Raw genomic sequence first — 16,810 nt, forward strand, 5'->3', positions numbered from 1 at the left:
GACTGATTTAAAATTACCCACCTACTAGAAATAAGAATAGAATTAAATATCTTATACCAAAGTCTGAAGAACGTTTATATTTACTTAATATTTTGATCGGGTAACACTGATGACAGGACAGATCTTTTCTTATTTTTCAAATTTTTCTATCATTTTTGAGTGCGATCGCAAAACAATCTATGATTTCTTAAACCCTACAAACAAACCAATTTAAGCAATCACTAAAGACTATTCAAAGACCTCTAGATAGTTCCTATCATTGATTCAAATCCCGAAAATGATAGCGGGGGTTTTAAAAAATCATTGTTAAGTCCGGTCGCCGAGCACGCAGAATTTCGTCCAATGACTCCAAGCTACCCGTAATTATATTGCTATCGCGCTCGCACACTCACTGCGGCCGCCCGTCGCACAGTCGCGACAGCAATATAATTACGCGCGAGCGATAAGGATGGGTAGCTTGGGGTCATTGGACGAAATTCTACGTGCTTGGCGACCGGACTATAGCTAATATAATAAATTGGGGCTTGCCCTTGTATCTAAATAAATCTTTCAGCTTCTCTAATCTAAATTTTTCTTTGCACGCCGCCGGACCACAGATGATCGACTAAAACTAAACTAAATGTGCCTTCCTACATCACTTATGACTTGTGCCTACTTTGGAACTTGTATTCATATATATTTACTGTTAAGCGTTACTTTAAGGTATTCATTGAGATATATTTGGAGGGTCGGTCAAAATTGTTAGAAAATTTTCGTATGAGATGTTTTTGAACTTTTTTACTAAACATTTGTAGTAAAGAAGATGGATAATGTGACTTATACCTTTCAAATAAAAAGTTTGTATACTAAATTTGTAAAGACCTCTATACATTTCTCATGAGCTAGTTTAGTATTTCAATATTTATACATCTTCTTTATTAATATTTTTAGATTCTCTAGTAGTAAAGTTTTTTACATTATAATATTAGTTTTATCAGAAATGTCTCGTACGAAAACTCATTATATTCATATTATAGAACCACGACAAGGGCATGGGTGCCGCTTGTACTGTATAATAACATGTTTCTTCTTGTATGTTTGTATTAATATACCACTGGGGCATTGCCACTATTGTAATACAGGTTTTCAACATTTTATATATGAAAAAGTTACAAAATATATAAATATGTTTATGTATATTGGTCAAAGAATTATTAGTGAAGTGCCTACACGCAATCGTGCCTAAATGTTTTAAAGTATATTTTAAAGATGTCTAGATATTATTATATTTAATATTGTTGAAGACCTGATCGTGCCTAGAACCGCAGACCGGTCTCTTCCACGCTTCCGCCTAGAATAATGTCTGTGTCTAGATTAATATTAGTTGTAATCTTGTGTTTCGATTGCAGCCAAGACTCCAGTAATGACAGAACGATGATGCGTAATAAGTAAGTCGTCCGCTAAGCGGAGGCGTTGGTTTGTCATATAGATTTGCTGATATATCTATGGAAATACATTTAATTGTATCAAATCTTGCACAAAATTATCACTCGTGTCAATGCTACACAGGCAAACTAAGCTCTATTATGAAAATAAAGTTATAATGGCAATTTTTTTACTTTATATTTGCAATATTAAATTCTTATACACTATCACTCTTTTAAACAAAGAATTATTTTTAAAACTATTTGCTACTCGTCTACTTTCAAAATACATATTTTTTCCATTCATAAGTCAGAAAAAAAACACTCGAAACAAAACAACTTACAATAGGTATATTACTTTTTTTAAGAATACTTTAAAATAGCAGAAATTGTTAACTTGTAAAATTATTTTACTCTAATAATAGAGCTTACAGGATCATAATGTTATTGAGGAGTTTTCAACAATACAAATAGCTCATCTATATAACAAACTACCGAGTATGCTTCCCGCGCTTCCCCGCGATGTGTACAAAGCGTGGCTTCCCCCGCGCGTTTCACAGCCCGAATTATCGTTCTGTACATATTTTTCTTGCCGTTTTAATGTGTTTTTTATATTTTAATCAACAGCTTTACTTCCACTGTAACCTGATAAAAACCCTGGACTGAGTCTATTCTAACTTGTGAGAGTTGATAAATGGATTTTAGGGATCAGATAACTTATTAAATTAACTAACAATGTAGTGTAGTTGTTGTTACCATTAAATTCTAAAAACAATGATGCAGCTAGATTTGAAATCTTAATTCTCAATCTAAGATTATATTACTTTTTCAAACCTTAATTTACCCATGCAATAATACTTCTTTATTTCTCTATTTCTTCTTTACACCACAGTAGATTCTGAATCTAGCTTCTTTATATTTAATCAGTTTCTAAAATGGTATTAGCTGTAGCATGTCTTAAAACTGTAGCCTACTAAACATTCTTTTTTTAAATCCAAAACATTCTTCCAAGTATTCAATTTCCAATTCGAAACCAAACAAAAAATGTTAACCATTTGTCAACTCTCACCAAACCTAATCTCTAACTTGCATGCGGTTAGCAGCAGCATGGATGCGAGCATTGTAGTCAAGTCGTTACACCTACCGGAAGTGCGCACGGCTAAACTGGTCAGCGAGCCGGAGACCGTGCAGTATAGAGCCGAGCGGGTTAACTACCGCACCGAAAGACCGCCGCCGCCGCCGCCCAGACGAGTCTCGCTACAAAAGTATGAGGACATCGGTAGATCATGAGGGGTTCGTCTATCTATCTATGCACAGGGGTAGGCCATCCGGTTCATCCATTGAAGATGTCGACTGGTCAGATTCGTAAAGTTATCATGTCATCAATGCACACCCACTTGTCTAAATGTCGTGATTTCAAAGCTCATTAAAGCACTTCAAAGTAGAGAGAAAGGCATTGTTACTCCACCGATCCATCTGTCATTCACTTTGTAAATGTGTCTGTCCTAGCCTGGAATAGTCCATTGGCCGTACAAATGTTCACAAGCAATGCACATAGTCCGTACACATTTTCACAAGCGTGCACTCAACGTTTTCAGAAATCAATTTTGTTCACATTTAAGTGTTTGAAGACTGCACGTTATATGTGTCATTTCACGCCCCTTGAACGCTACTCACTCAGACATTTGAGTGCACCCATTACAATATGCACGGCAATGATTTAAATAAAGCAAATACCTACATTTGCTTTTATTTCTCATGTCGGTCATTTTTTCGATGAAGTACTTGTATACCATTTAGCTTCATTAAAATGCAATAAATTGATCTTGATCAGTCGAATCTTTTTTTTAAATTTTTGTATTGACAGAAAGCATTAAGACATCTTGGACGAATTCCAAGTAGTTTAAATGTCTAAATACACAATAGAACATCACATCATCAACACACAACACCATCGCTATGTGGATATCTTTTAAAACCAACTAATTCTTCTTCTTTCCTTACTAAATACTAAAGTTATAGCCCGACCAGGAACATAAAAACCCTCGCCATGTTGCGGAAAACTAATGGTACTAATTTCTTTTAATGGCAACAGTAACTGAAAACTTCATTGTCATGTCACCTTGCATGTCAGTCTATTGCTGTCAAAGTGTAAACAAACTTTGTTTTAAATGTGCGCAATTGATTTTGTGAATTAAATTGCTAAAATCTTTTTATAGTCGTGAAAGAAAAGTGGTTCACAATGTGTTAAAGTATTTGTCGAAAAGAAATACTAAGGGTTCGGACAATATTTTCATTGAATAATGTTTCCGACAAAGGTTGTCAAATTGACTGACATGTTTATCGTATGGTACAGTCCACTATGAAAATTAGCTGTGGTTTGTTTCAACTACCTATTTTAATTTTTTTTGTCACTTTCGTGTTGAATTTTATGGAATTGGGAAAGAAGTACCGAGTTTGAAGCGTTCATGAGCAGACATTGCAGTTGAATATTCAAGTTCTGAATTTGATTATTGATGAATAATAAAATAAATCCTACCAGCTCGATTGATGGTTTCATTTCATTTATTGAAACCAGGTTACCTATAATAATATTTTTTCGTTAATTTATGAAAATATCAAATTAGCCCGTAATCCTGAATCCTGATACATAAAGTTAGCCTTTAATTTAACACAGGTACGACTGTACTCAGTGTTGCACTATCAAATGCAATTGACGCGCCTCTATGCCAGGGTTTTTATGTTCCTGGTCAGGCTATAATGCATGAGCATGTGGTTTTCGTGTCTTCAACCGTCAAGATTTTTAAAATAAATACATTAAAAACAAAAAAGATTAATGAACTAATCAACAAGTAACATTTCCAGTTACGAGACTCGTCTGTACGACACGCCACGCCCCGTCAACGAGTACAAAAGGACTGAGGAAGAACAGAAGTACGAGTCTAGCCAATACCAATACACCAAAGAGAAGTACGGATACGATGCCCCCAAAGCGTCTCCGATGAGCCCTAAGTTCAACGCGAGAGAGCTGAAATTTGACGACAAACCCGAACCGATATATTCTTCTCTTAAAAAGCCTTCCACTCCAAAATCTCCCTTCGACGGTGTTGGACAAACCTTCTCTGAACATCAGGTCTCGACAGAAGCCATCCCTGGTGGCACAAAACACTCAGAATTCTCCGTCAAAAGCGAATCCTACCAGAGCTATCCAAAGACGGAGTACATTAAAACAGAATCGCGTCAAGAAACCAAGTCTCCGTTCACCACTTCGACGCCCGCCAAAGACTTCGATTACCCTAAAACATCCACTGAACTGGTCAAAGCTGCAACCCCAGACTATGACAGGATATCGTCCCCGTATGGAAAGGAGACGCACAGCTATGGCGGCCCGAACTATATGGAAGAAACCACCACCGAAGTAAAAGAAATTCCGAACGGAACGCAAAAGATCACCACCACCAAAATATACAGTTCGTCGCCGGTTAACATCACGAGCACAAACACGAAATACGAACCAATAAAACTGGAAGGCATCGACGAACTATCGAAATCATTCGACAACGACTCGCGTTACAGCACCTTAGACTCTAGGTTCAACACTTTAGAGTCCAAAATGAGTTCTGACACCAGTCGCTCCTTCATGAGACCCTCGGAGTTCCAATCGTCTGACTACCAATCGACGACTAATGTCACTAAAGTCAAAAAACCGGATTTGTCCAAAGAAATCGACAGCTTAGACAAGAAATTGTCTAAACAGACTATAACATCGGAGACAATTGAAAGAAAGTCAGTTATGACCAGTTCACATAAGTCTGAGACGAGTTCGACCGTCACCAAAAAATTCGGCAACTTTTAAGGTATTTGTTGGTTCAAATGTTGGCCCAACGTTGGGCGTGTGTGGCTTCTCACGGCTGTCAAATTGACGCTTGCATTTGTGCGTTGGACGATGTGTCTTATGATGTTAAGCTTAAAGTGTAGTTTTCAATGCACGTTTAGCTGTAGTTTGACATTAACGTATATTCTTGCGTCTTGTTGATTTAAGTCTCGAAAATATTTTAGTCCTATAATATTTTTTTAAGTTGTATCTCAGTACAAAATATGAAATCGTCAGATCAATTCATCATTAAGCCATAATGGTGCTTGCCATAAACAACAGCTGGTTTTTATTGAAACATATTTTTATACAATATTTTACTAAGTTTAAACATTGCATTTACATTAAGTATAGTATAGTAAAATGTCAGAAATAATTCGCAAGGATATACGTTCAGTTAGTGGATATAAATGATCTGCGGTGCTAAATAGTTTTTATTTATTATTTATATGTATAATATAATATTATTATGTAGTAGAGAACGCAGTGCCTACGATTGGCCTTAACTAAAGAGTATGTTCGATTTTAACAATTATATTTGAAGTTGAAATTTTTGTGAATTTTATACAGATTTATTCAGACCTGGAGCCACCGATATGTTTTTATACAAAAAATATAATTTATCGTCTACAAACGATTTAATAATGACGATAATGATTGAATTGAAGTATAATAATGAAATAAAAAGTATAAACTCTAAAAATTGTGGCTACTTTGGTCTAACTATGCTTGCCAAATCAACTAAACTTTTAAACACTTATATAATTTAATGCTACTTATCTGCAACTTATACTTTTGTTCCTACTATAAAATTAATAGTTGAAACCATTTTTTTGTACGAAAGACTGATTTGTATTTCGTTATTGGATCTGACCTCCATCTATTAGCACAGCAATCCATTCACCTCTGTCAGTTGAACAGGGATGTAAAGCTAAAAATATTATAATACTTTGCAAAATTTATACACACTTCAGAAAGTCTTCTTTCTTCTTTAGTTCTCCATTTAACACAAGATTCAAACAAATATAGTTGTAATTTGACACGCATAGTTTTAAACGAATCACAAAGTGCTAACCCCGTTGGGGACCTTATTCCTGATGCCTTTCTTAAAAATATATATTTACTTATGATATTGTTGGACATTCTTATGCCTTATGTGTAGTAAGTCTACGGCTAGGAGCTTATCAATCCAAACTCACTTTACATAGGTAATAAGTAAACGAACACTTATGAATAAGTATTTTTAAAATATGACTAACATAAAAAGATAGTAACTACTGATATTATATTGTTTCGTTGTCTTATGTACAAACATCAATAAAATATCTAATTTGGTTTGTGAACCATTTTCAAGGCACTATATACAAATAGTAAGTTTGTGACACTTATATAAACTCTATATTTTTTTGTAAAGTGTATGGATTCATAAGTTCCTAACTATAAAATTTGCCGAGCGTGCCATTAAAAAAAAGTTTATTTATTTAAATATCGTGCCTTCAAATAATTAATCGTAAATGAAATCTCCGTGGGGTATATACAAGTGACTAAAAAGAAACTGTGTATTAAATTGTCAATTCAAGCGGTGACTGATTGACATTTCAAATACGCAAACTATTTATTATGAACTGGATTTATATTTAAATAATATTTATAATTTATATTGCTTGTTATATACTCCAAATGTATAATTGTACGAAATATGTGCCATCGACCGCCATGGTTAATAATACGTTGTATATAAACATACTTGTAGTTAAGTATATTGTAGTAGTGATCGTTTGGTGCAATGTCTATGAAACTAAACTTTTAACTATTTACCCACTAATGTACTTTTAGATTGTATACATACTTATATATTTAATTGTACTAAATTTTTATAACAACTTATAACATGTAACAATTGGAACGTATAAAAATTTTTAAATTAACAATTTTCAAAAAACGCACATACATTGTTCCGTTTTTTGAACGATTGTCTTAATTTTATACAATTATTTATACGTTTAATTAGCGTTGTAGTAATCTCAAATTATTTGAAATAACGTAATACTTATATTTGGGATTTGTAGAATGTATTGTGTTTTTCTTTTTATAGCACGATTGTAACCGTGACGTCGACTGAAGTAGCCTGAACTTCAAGCTAAATACATTTTAATGTATAAATGACACGAAAATATATAAACAAAATTTAGATATATGAAGTGCCTTAGTTTTTTCGGCTTGAAAAATATATGTTTTGAGTTTTTATACATTATTTTGATTTATTGTATAGAGATGCCCGCGTAAGCGATTCGTCCACTGAAGGTATTGTAACACCAATTGAAATAGAGTAGAATATTATTATACATAGTTGTATGTAGCTTGTAATATAGGTATAGTATGGCTATATTAATATTTACTATTCGCCCTTACGTATAAAACATCTAAACAATACAAGTGAATATAAATGAGCAGAATAATGTAGTAAAAGAATTATATTATACAATCTTAGAATTGCAGATCTCTAAAGTCAGCTTAGATATTGGCAACTATATAAATATAATAAATTATTAAGTACTTAAGGGTGTTTAAATGGGCTCTAACGTGTCTTAATGTGCTGTAACTTGATGTTTTATATAATGGAAAATGTATGGTTCTCGTAGTACTAGTATACTATAATATTATATAAATATTCAATGTAGTTTTTGATACATATAACTAGAATAAGAATTTATGAATTACATTTACTGTCAATATTTGAAAACCAAATAAAATTACTAATCATTCATTTATATTATAATATTCTTATGTCTCGACTTCGATTTATTTTTGATTATTAATTAATTATTGATTTTGTTAATATTTTTTTGAGATTTTATTCGGTTCGGTGCAAGAAAACTTTTGTTGGGGCATTGTACGGTCCGTATGACTATATTTGTATGTAATAAACTTGACTAATATAATTTTGTTGTTTTATTCATTAGACTCGAAAACTTCCTCATTAATAATTAAAAGAAAGTTATGTTTTTATTGCGTCTTTCAAAGACAGTAAGAACTCAAAAATACTTATTACATAATAGTCCAATCATTTAAGCTTAAATTAGGTAAGAATCTCGGAATTAGAGATACCCAGCTGTAAGTCTGTAAATACTTGTATATTGACACCCTAAAAGTTGTCTCAAAACCTACATATGGTAGGGTGTAAGCAACTATTAAATTTTAAGGTCAAAGGTCACAAAAATCGGTTTTTTGCGCTTTTTTTGGAAATATCTCATTTCCTATGGGTTTTTTGCTATTTGTATTTATTATCAATATTGTAGAATACTAAATTCTCTACAAATTTTGTTTAAATTTTTTTTTTATACGGTGAACCGTTTTCGTGATAGAGGGCGGAGAGCGCGCGGTCACTGCATCACTTCAGGTCAACTTAAGCGGTTTAGGTTTTTCATACAAAAGGATTTTCCCGCTAATTCCCGTGGGAATTTCGGTAATTACTTGTTGTAAATAAGCTTTAAGTTTACTAAGGTACCTACATGCCAAATTTCAAGCGTCTAACTTCCGTTAAGCGTTTAGATTTTTCATACAAAAGGATTTTCCCGCTAATTCCTGTTCCCGTGGGAATTCCTAAGTAAACTATAACCTGCCCAGGTGTATGAAGAATAATTGTACCAAGTTTCGTTAAAATCCATCGAGTAGTTTTTGTTTCTATAAGGAACATACAGACGGACAGACAGACAGACAAAAATTTTACTGATTGCATTTTTGGCATCAGTATCGATCACAAATCACCCCCTGATAGTTATTTTGAAAATATATTTCATGTATAGAATTCTGTCCGTCTCTATGTTCCTTATAGAAACAAAAACTATTCGACGGATTTTAACGAAACTTGGTACAATTATTCTTCATACACCTGGGCAGGTTATAGTATACTTAGGAATTCCCACGGGAACAGGAATTAGCGGGAAAATCCTTTTGTATGAAAAATCTAAACGCTTAACGGAAGTTAGACGCTTGAAATTTGGCATGTAGGTACCTTAGTAAACTCAAAGCTTAGTTACAACAAGGAATTCCCGAAATTCCCACAGGAATTAGCAGGAAAATCCTTTTGTATGAAAAATCTAAACCGCTTAAGTAGACCTGAAGTGATGCAGTGACCGCGCGCTCTCCGCCCTCTATCTCGAAAACGGTTCACCGTATAAAAAAAGTTTTTAAACAAAATTTGTAGAGAATTTAGTATTCTACAATATTGATAATAAATACAAATAGCAAAAAACCCATAGGAAATGAGATATTTCTAAAAAAAGCGCAAAAAACCGATTTTTGTGACCGTTGACCTTGAAATTTAATAGTTGCTTACACCCTACCATATGTAGGTTTTGAGACAATTTTTAGGGTGTCAATATACACGTATTTACAGACTTACAGCTGGGTATCTCGAATTCCGAGGTGAACTTACTATAATGACTGGACTATAACTCAAATGAAACAACCAGTGCTTTGCATTGCGTGTAATACAACTTATAATAATATGAAACATACAAAACTTCCAGATTCGAACAAAATAACATGACGTTTACAACAGACCCACCCAGCCTGCTGTAGTGTGCTTGGAAATACCTCCGCCACTTAATAACGTCTATCAATATTACACTATATTGGAAAGCAATATTGATAGGCGGTCCTCTGACTCAAAAATGTAATTCAACAGTTCTAACACAACCTCAAATTCAGACCAAATTGCAATAAGACCAATCACAATTTGAATCCATTCGTGGCTGTGAATAAATTAAATTCACAAATATTGATTAAAAATTATATAAAGAAAACATTCAAGTATGCTGAGGCTCATAAGTGCAGTAAGTGAGGTTTCTTACAATATTATAATAAGGAGATCGTATTAATATTGTCGTCTCTTTGAGTAAATATTAATGATATCAAAGTAATACAAATAACGTACAATTTACAAACAATATTGGCAATAATTATGAATATTGTCAATATCGCTTAATCAATAAAATATAAAATTATTTCGGACAATATTTCACACTTAAAAAAATGTGTAAAAGTTTATATGTTATTGCTGCTTATATCGGCATTATACATAGTACTATTACAAAATTATAATATTATATTGTACGTACGCACAGATTTGCACCTAAAGCGTGTTTCAGACTGTCGGTCCGACTGTTATTCACCCGACGCGCCCTTAGTAAATGGTTAACAACAGATCAATTACTTACAGGGTTACGAATTTCTTCAATAGTTTTGAACCTTGTATCTTTATCATAAGGTCCAAGATCAATTTATTGTAAATTGTCATTTTGGTGCTGGGTAGATAAAACATTCGCAGTTGCATATTTGTTAAGTACTCGTAGTGTCTCGAAAAATTATATGCTTTTTTACAGTCTGTCATATTGATTCACAAACATGAAGGATACGAAAACAATGATTTAGTTTATACGTCACTATATTACAAAAAACATTGGCAAAATAACATACTGCGAATAACAGACAGTTAAATTGGAAAAAGAAACCCGGAACCCTGTATCATTGATCTATTAGCTAATCAAGTATTTGGTCCTTTTAGGGAACAGCTATTATAATCCTACGACACTCTATTCACCTTACACGACAACCTTTCTAAGACACACCTACTTACACATCCATTTACATACAGCGACTAATAAAGTTATTGTGAAGCCCGGTCTGTAAGCACGTAGAATTTTGTCCAATGACCCCAAGCTACCCATCCTTATCGCTCGCGCGTAATTATATTGCTGTCGCGACTGTGCGACGGGCGCCCGCAGTGAGTGTGCGATCGCGACAGCAACATAATTACGCGCTAGCGATAAGGATGGGTAGCTTGGGGTCATTGGACAAAATTCTACGTGCTCGTAGACCTGACTATAGTGGTTTAAAAAAACTTGAGGACGATTAAAACCCTCTGTAAGGTTTTTTTTTGTGCACAACAAAATAACTGTAAATGATATGCGAGGTACATACAAATGTGTGCAGAATAAACTTAATATTATTGGCAAATTCCGCTATCTACGAATGTTGTTTGAATATAGCTTCGTATATTGACTATATTGTATATTATATTAAACACAAAGAAGTCCTTGCCTTAAGGTAGCAACCTTTTTAGAACATGCTGTATATATTCTTCTATAATTCTGTATATTTATTCTTATATAGGCTTGAATTATATGAGCGAGACACGCTACAAACATTTACATACATATATTTGAGACGATATCCGCTGTATATTGGTATATTCTTACTGGTAGCGCCTAAATTGAGCATACAAGTGCGACACTAAAACATACATTAACAACAAAAGAGCACCAGACTTTTATTCACAAAACTAATTTAATCACACTTACAATGAAATACTCTGACAACACGACTAACATAATACTAACGATCCGTCGTTGGAGATACAATGTATAATAATATGTATATTAGATTCCTACTTAAAGCATTCCGTTGACTACAATATTTGTTTTTAAAATAGCTGAAGCTGAGTTTACGCCATTCACCAATTGGCGCCACTCACTCGCCATGGCGCAAACTGGTGAGCGAAAATGCGGTAGTCCTATCGTAAATAATAAAAATATACAAACAATATTTTGATGAACTATATTCGCATTTGGGTACATGCTTACTAACTAATAATATATGTGTTTACATGGAATGCCTATATTTTTTACAAAATTACACACACTACATAAAACACATACACATCTATTATTGTGCTCGCTAAATGTTCACTGTCAATAACGACCTTGTTAAATTATAAATACACGGTCGCAGTGACAATAAACAAGTAATATTCACTATATAATATATACTTACTATTTTTATTTATATAAAACTGATCTGTAGAGTCGAGAGAAGTGGAAATGGATAATTGGGTTTTAAAGATACAAAAGGTGAAGAATAGTTGAATATTGCCCATCAGTATAGAATTTACAGCTGATCATTTGATCGATCGTTGTCCCTTTTCTATTTAGTATAGATATAGTGACAGTTTAAGAGAGAACTCTCTTTCTTAAGAATAAGAGTAAAATAATTTAAAAATAGGGTATAGCCTGACCAGGAACATAAAAACCCTGGCATAGAGGCGCTTCAATTGCATTTGATAGTGCAACACTGAGTACAGTCGTACCTGTGTTAAATTAATAGGCTAACTTTATGTTTCAGGATTCAGGATTACGGGCTAATTTGATATTTTCATAAATTAACGAAAAAATATTATTATAGGTAACCTGGTTTAAATAAATTAAATGAAACCATCAATCGAACTAGTAGGATTTATTTTATTATTCATCAATAATCAAATTCAGAACTTGAATATTCAACTGCAATGTCTGCTCATGAACGCTTCAAACTCGGTACTTCTTTCCCAATTCCATAAAATTCAACTTTTAGAAAGTGACAAAAAACTTTAAAATAGGTAGTTGAAACAAACCACAGCTAATTTTCATAGTGGACTGTACTATACGATAAACATGTCAGTCAATTTGACAACCTTTATTGGAAACATTTTCAATGAAAATATTGTCCGAACCCTTGGTATTTCTCTTCGACAAATACTTTAACACATTGTGAACCACTTTTCTCACGACTATAAAAAGATTTTAGCAATTTCATTCACAAAATCAATTGCGCACATTTAAAATAAAGTTTGTTTACACTTTGACAACAATAGACTGACATGCAAGGTGACATGTCAATGAAGTTTTTAGTTACTGTTGCCATTAAAAGAAATTAGTACCATTAGTTTTCCGCAATATGGCGAGGGTTTTTATGTTCCTGGTCAGGCTATACAAGTAATTAGTTTAAATTCGACTCTACATATCATTTTTCTCATATCGCGTTCACATTCACGATAATTATTAAGTGGTTTCAAAAAATATACTTTTCATTTAGGTACTTGTAGTGAAGAGATTATTTTTATTTTTATAAAACCCTTTTACTAATATTATTTCTTTTTAAAACATTATTAGTATTGGGTTCGTGGCAAAGGCAATTGATGTATGCGATAGCTGCTATAAAAAAATAGTGAATTTATCTAAGATTTTTTATTAAAATTACCTAAATAAAAATATTTTTTACTAAATGCATTTATTTTCGAATATCAGTCAACTCGATTGACAGTTAAAAATACGAATTTTTAAAAAATAAAGCTTAAAATTATATAGTTTTATTTATTAATTTAGAACTTTGATATATTCAATTTGACTGAAATTCGAAAAGCAGTTAAAAATATCAACAAAAATATTTTTATTAAGAATTTAAAGAATTTTCCTAAAATATTTTTACAATTTAGACGTGTTAACTAACAAAATGGCAATTATACAGGTACATAGGAATTTTGATATTCGAGTTTTTAATTAAATAAATATCTTCTTAAGAATATCAAGTAGTTACATTTTCTAATAAATTATTAGTGCAGTTATTAGAGAAATCTTTATAAGAGCTGTCGTTATTTTTTCTGAATAATATTCTAATATTTTTTCTCAGTTCCTTCTTCACTAGAATGTGAGCAAACCAAAATAACAACAAAATTCTATTTTCGTCTAATAAAAAGCTATTTTGAAACTTAAGTCAATCCACATAAAACACAATATGTAATATGTTATAATATGTATACTTGTTGTTACACGAAATTACATGGATTGACTTAAAATATCTATTATTTACTATGTATATTATGTACTTAATACTGGCATTATTAAGTGTATGACTTAAATATCTGATTTCGTTGATAAAGAATGATACATTAGCACTTTTACTATATTACTAGATATTGACAAACTATGTATGTAATTTCGTATTGAATAGTATTTTTAACCACAACGGGAAAGCCCTTGGTCTGCATCTCACCTGGTGGTAATGATGGTAAGTGATGATCAGGCCGAAAGTGGCAGCGAGCTTCGCCCGGAATCCTCAACCACAGAGGAACTGGCTATCTTACCACCAACTGCCAAAACACAATGCTGTTAACATTGTTGTTATGGCAACAGACTTAATAGGCAAGATGGTGGTAGCTAGCCAGGCTTAGAACAAGTCCCGTTGTGGTTAAAAAAATACAACAATACAACTAAGTGAAATATATTCGCAGATGTGTATCACTGATGCTAAAATATATTATTTTACTATAATTACGCACACATGGCTACAATTCTACTGTATATTGTTAATTTTTTACATTTTTACAGTGTGCAACATTACTACGGTGTTACCAGATATAAAAACTAAACGTATCTATTTAAATTTATTTTTGTAAGAACTGTGCGATATAAAATTACAAAATAGTGGAATTTTATTGCTCTGGCGATATATCACAGGTTAATACGAAAAAATACTTAAAGGCTTCGCGACATATTGAACTTTAATGTCATGGCATAAGGTCGAAAACCAATTGAAGATTATGACCTTAATTTTAATTTATAGAAAATACTATTTGGAAAAAAGAGAGGACGTGAAATGAATATTTTTATTAAAGTGTAAATATTTAAAATAACTTTTAACTATTTATGTATTTTTATTGTACTTTAGGTTTAAATATATTTAAATTTTTTAACCAACGAACTAGACCGATATAATTAATCGTGTGAATTTTCGCTTTTTCATTGAACACAACACAATATAGCACTATATTCGAGATATATATGAAAATTCGTGGGTACATTTCTATGTGACAACCCCATATATGCCTTAAGGCGACAGTTAACGTGTTAAGTGGCAAGTGTGGCCATAAAATTAAATGAAATTGCCATATCTATCCATTTAGTGTTAACCTCTACTCAGAGCGTGAACACTTACGCCAAAATAAGCCTTGCTGTCCTAAAAATATAGCCTGTTTTCACTTGTGCTTATACTTTTTTTAAATACACAAAAAATACTAAACTAATACCGTTTATTTATAAACCATTGTCCTTCCATATTTCTTCAGAATACAGGATGCTTCAAAACACAGATAATTATTTCACTATTTCCGTAGTTTCGAATTGGCATTATAAAGTGGAAACTGCTTCTTCTAAATGCAGGGCAGTTTAAAAAAACTGTTGCTCAAAATAATCAGCATTTAAAACACTGTCCCTTCATAATACAGGGTATACTACGAAAGTTTATAGTACCTTTCCATCCACCTCAAAAGTTCGTACGTACATACATAATACCGTACATTCTACACTTTATCACTGAAGTAGGGGGTGGGAACAGCCTCGTATGCGCGAGACGATGGCTGAACAGGCTCGTGTCTGCGTGACAGCCTTTATGATAGTCACAGGGGTCCCAGTGGATGTGTGGGGTGGAAATAACCTCGTATGGCCGAACTTATGTTACACAGGAGCCCAATTCCATCAGTGGGCGTACGGGGTGGAATCAACCTCGTACGAGGTCTACCGCGCCGCGTCGTACTGCCGTACGAGGTCGGGGATAGCGTGTGGCGCGACGGGGACGCAACGCGACAACTCGTCTAAGCTGCGCACGTAGCTTAACTTGCGGAAGAATTTGGAACTGAAAATTGATACAAAAATGTATGAGTTACATCCACAAGGTGGACCGATGAAGGCGCTGGATGAAGGCCGCCAACCGGTCATTATGGTAATCATTGGAGGAGGCCTATGTTAAGCAGTGGACGTCCTATGGCTGAAATGATGATAAGTTACTTGAGCTGTAAGATTCAAAATTCTTATTCAGTCAGCATCAAATAGTTCGCGACACCCAAAGTAGCCAAAAAGTTCGCAACACGTCTTTGTTACAATTGGAATAAGGTTGTATTGTTGACTTTTTGGCCACTTTGGGTGTCACAAACTATTCGACGGTGACTGTACTATAATTTTCAGATTGACTCGACTGGGAATCAAACCAATGATCTCAAGACTACTTCAAGCTCACCTGACGAAAGGCTTGGTGAGTATCACAAAAGACTTGAGCCAAAACGTGGGGTGGACTAAATACAGATGCTTCAGACTTTTTCTTAACCTGCGAACAAAACAATATGTTTAAGGATTTGCCACTAAATATGCGTTCTGCGGTCAGGTCAAAGTGAATTTAGCCCGCATCATGTATGACTAACGTCGCCACGGCTACAGGTTGTATCTTTGAGGTTGTAGCGTGTACACAGGGTGTCTATGATGTTGTAGCGTGCCCCTATGAGGATGTAGCGTGTCCCTATTAGGCTGTAACGTGTCCCTATAAGGTTGTAGGGTGTCCCTATGAATTTGTAGCGAGTCTCTATAAATTTGTAGCGTCTCAATTAAATGTAGCGTATCTCTATGAGTGTGTAACGTGTCTTTTCAAGATTGTAGCATGTCTCTATGACTGTGTAGCGTGTCTCTATTTGATTGTAGCGTATCCCTGTAAGGTTGTAGCGTGTCTTACCGCCTGTCTATGAGCTTATAACACTCATGGAGCCAGTGGAAAGTCGGCATGCGTCTCGCGCCGGCTACAGTGTATCTATGAGGTTGTAGCGCGTATACAGGGTGTCTCTATGAGCTTGTAGCGTGTCTTACCGCCGGTCTGTGAGCTTATAACACTC

At 33.7% G+C, this 16,810-nt stretch overlaps 2 protein-coding genes across 2 annotated transcripts in view; one reads left to right on the top strand and one right to left on the bottom strand.

The window, feature by feature from the left end:
• Nucleotides 1-8,219, top strand: part of LOC135084768 (talin-2-like) — a 164,299-nt gene extending 156,080 nt beyond the window's left edge. The window contains exons 73-75 of the mRNA XM_063979506.1: nucleotides 1,389-1,427; nucleotides 2,504-2,668; nucleotides 4,269-8,219. Coding sequence (XP_063835576.1) covers nucleotides 1,389-1,427; nucleotides 2,504-2,668; nucleotides 4,269-5,259 — 1,195 coding nt within the window. The 3' untranslated portion in view covers nucleotides 5,260-8,219. The remainder of the gene's footprint in view (nucleotides 1-1,388; nucleotides 1,428-2,503; nucleotides 2,669-4,268) is intronic.
• A 6,108-nt stretch (nucleotides 8,220-14,327) lies between these two features.
• Nucleotides 14,328-16,712, bottom strand: LOC135084959 (caytaxin-like). Its single transcript, XM_063979715.1, has 3 exons — nucleotides 16,654-16,712; nucleotides 16,168-16,254; nucleotides 14,328-15,786 (listed from the first exon to the last, which is right to left on the bottom strand). Exons 1-3 carry the CDS (start codon nucleotides 16,701-16,703, stop codon nucleotides 15,669-15,671), a joined length of 255 nt encoding a protein of 84 aa, XP_063835785.1. The 5' UTR covers nucleotides 16,704-16,712; the 3' UTR covers nucleotides 14,328-15,668.
• Between the last annotated feature and the right edge of the window lie 98 nt (nucleotides 16,713-16,810).

The sequence above is a fragment of the Ostrinia nubilalis genome, chromosome 27 (assembly GCF_963855985.1).
Source record: "Ostrinia nubilalis chromosome 27, ilOstNubi1.1, whole genome shotgun sequence".
In the NCBI taxonomy this organism is placed as follows: Eukaryota; Metazoa; Arthropoda; class Insecta; order Lepidoptera; family Crambidae; genus Ostrinia; species Ostrinia nubilalis.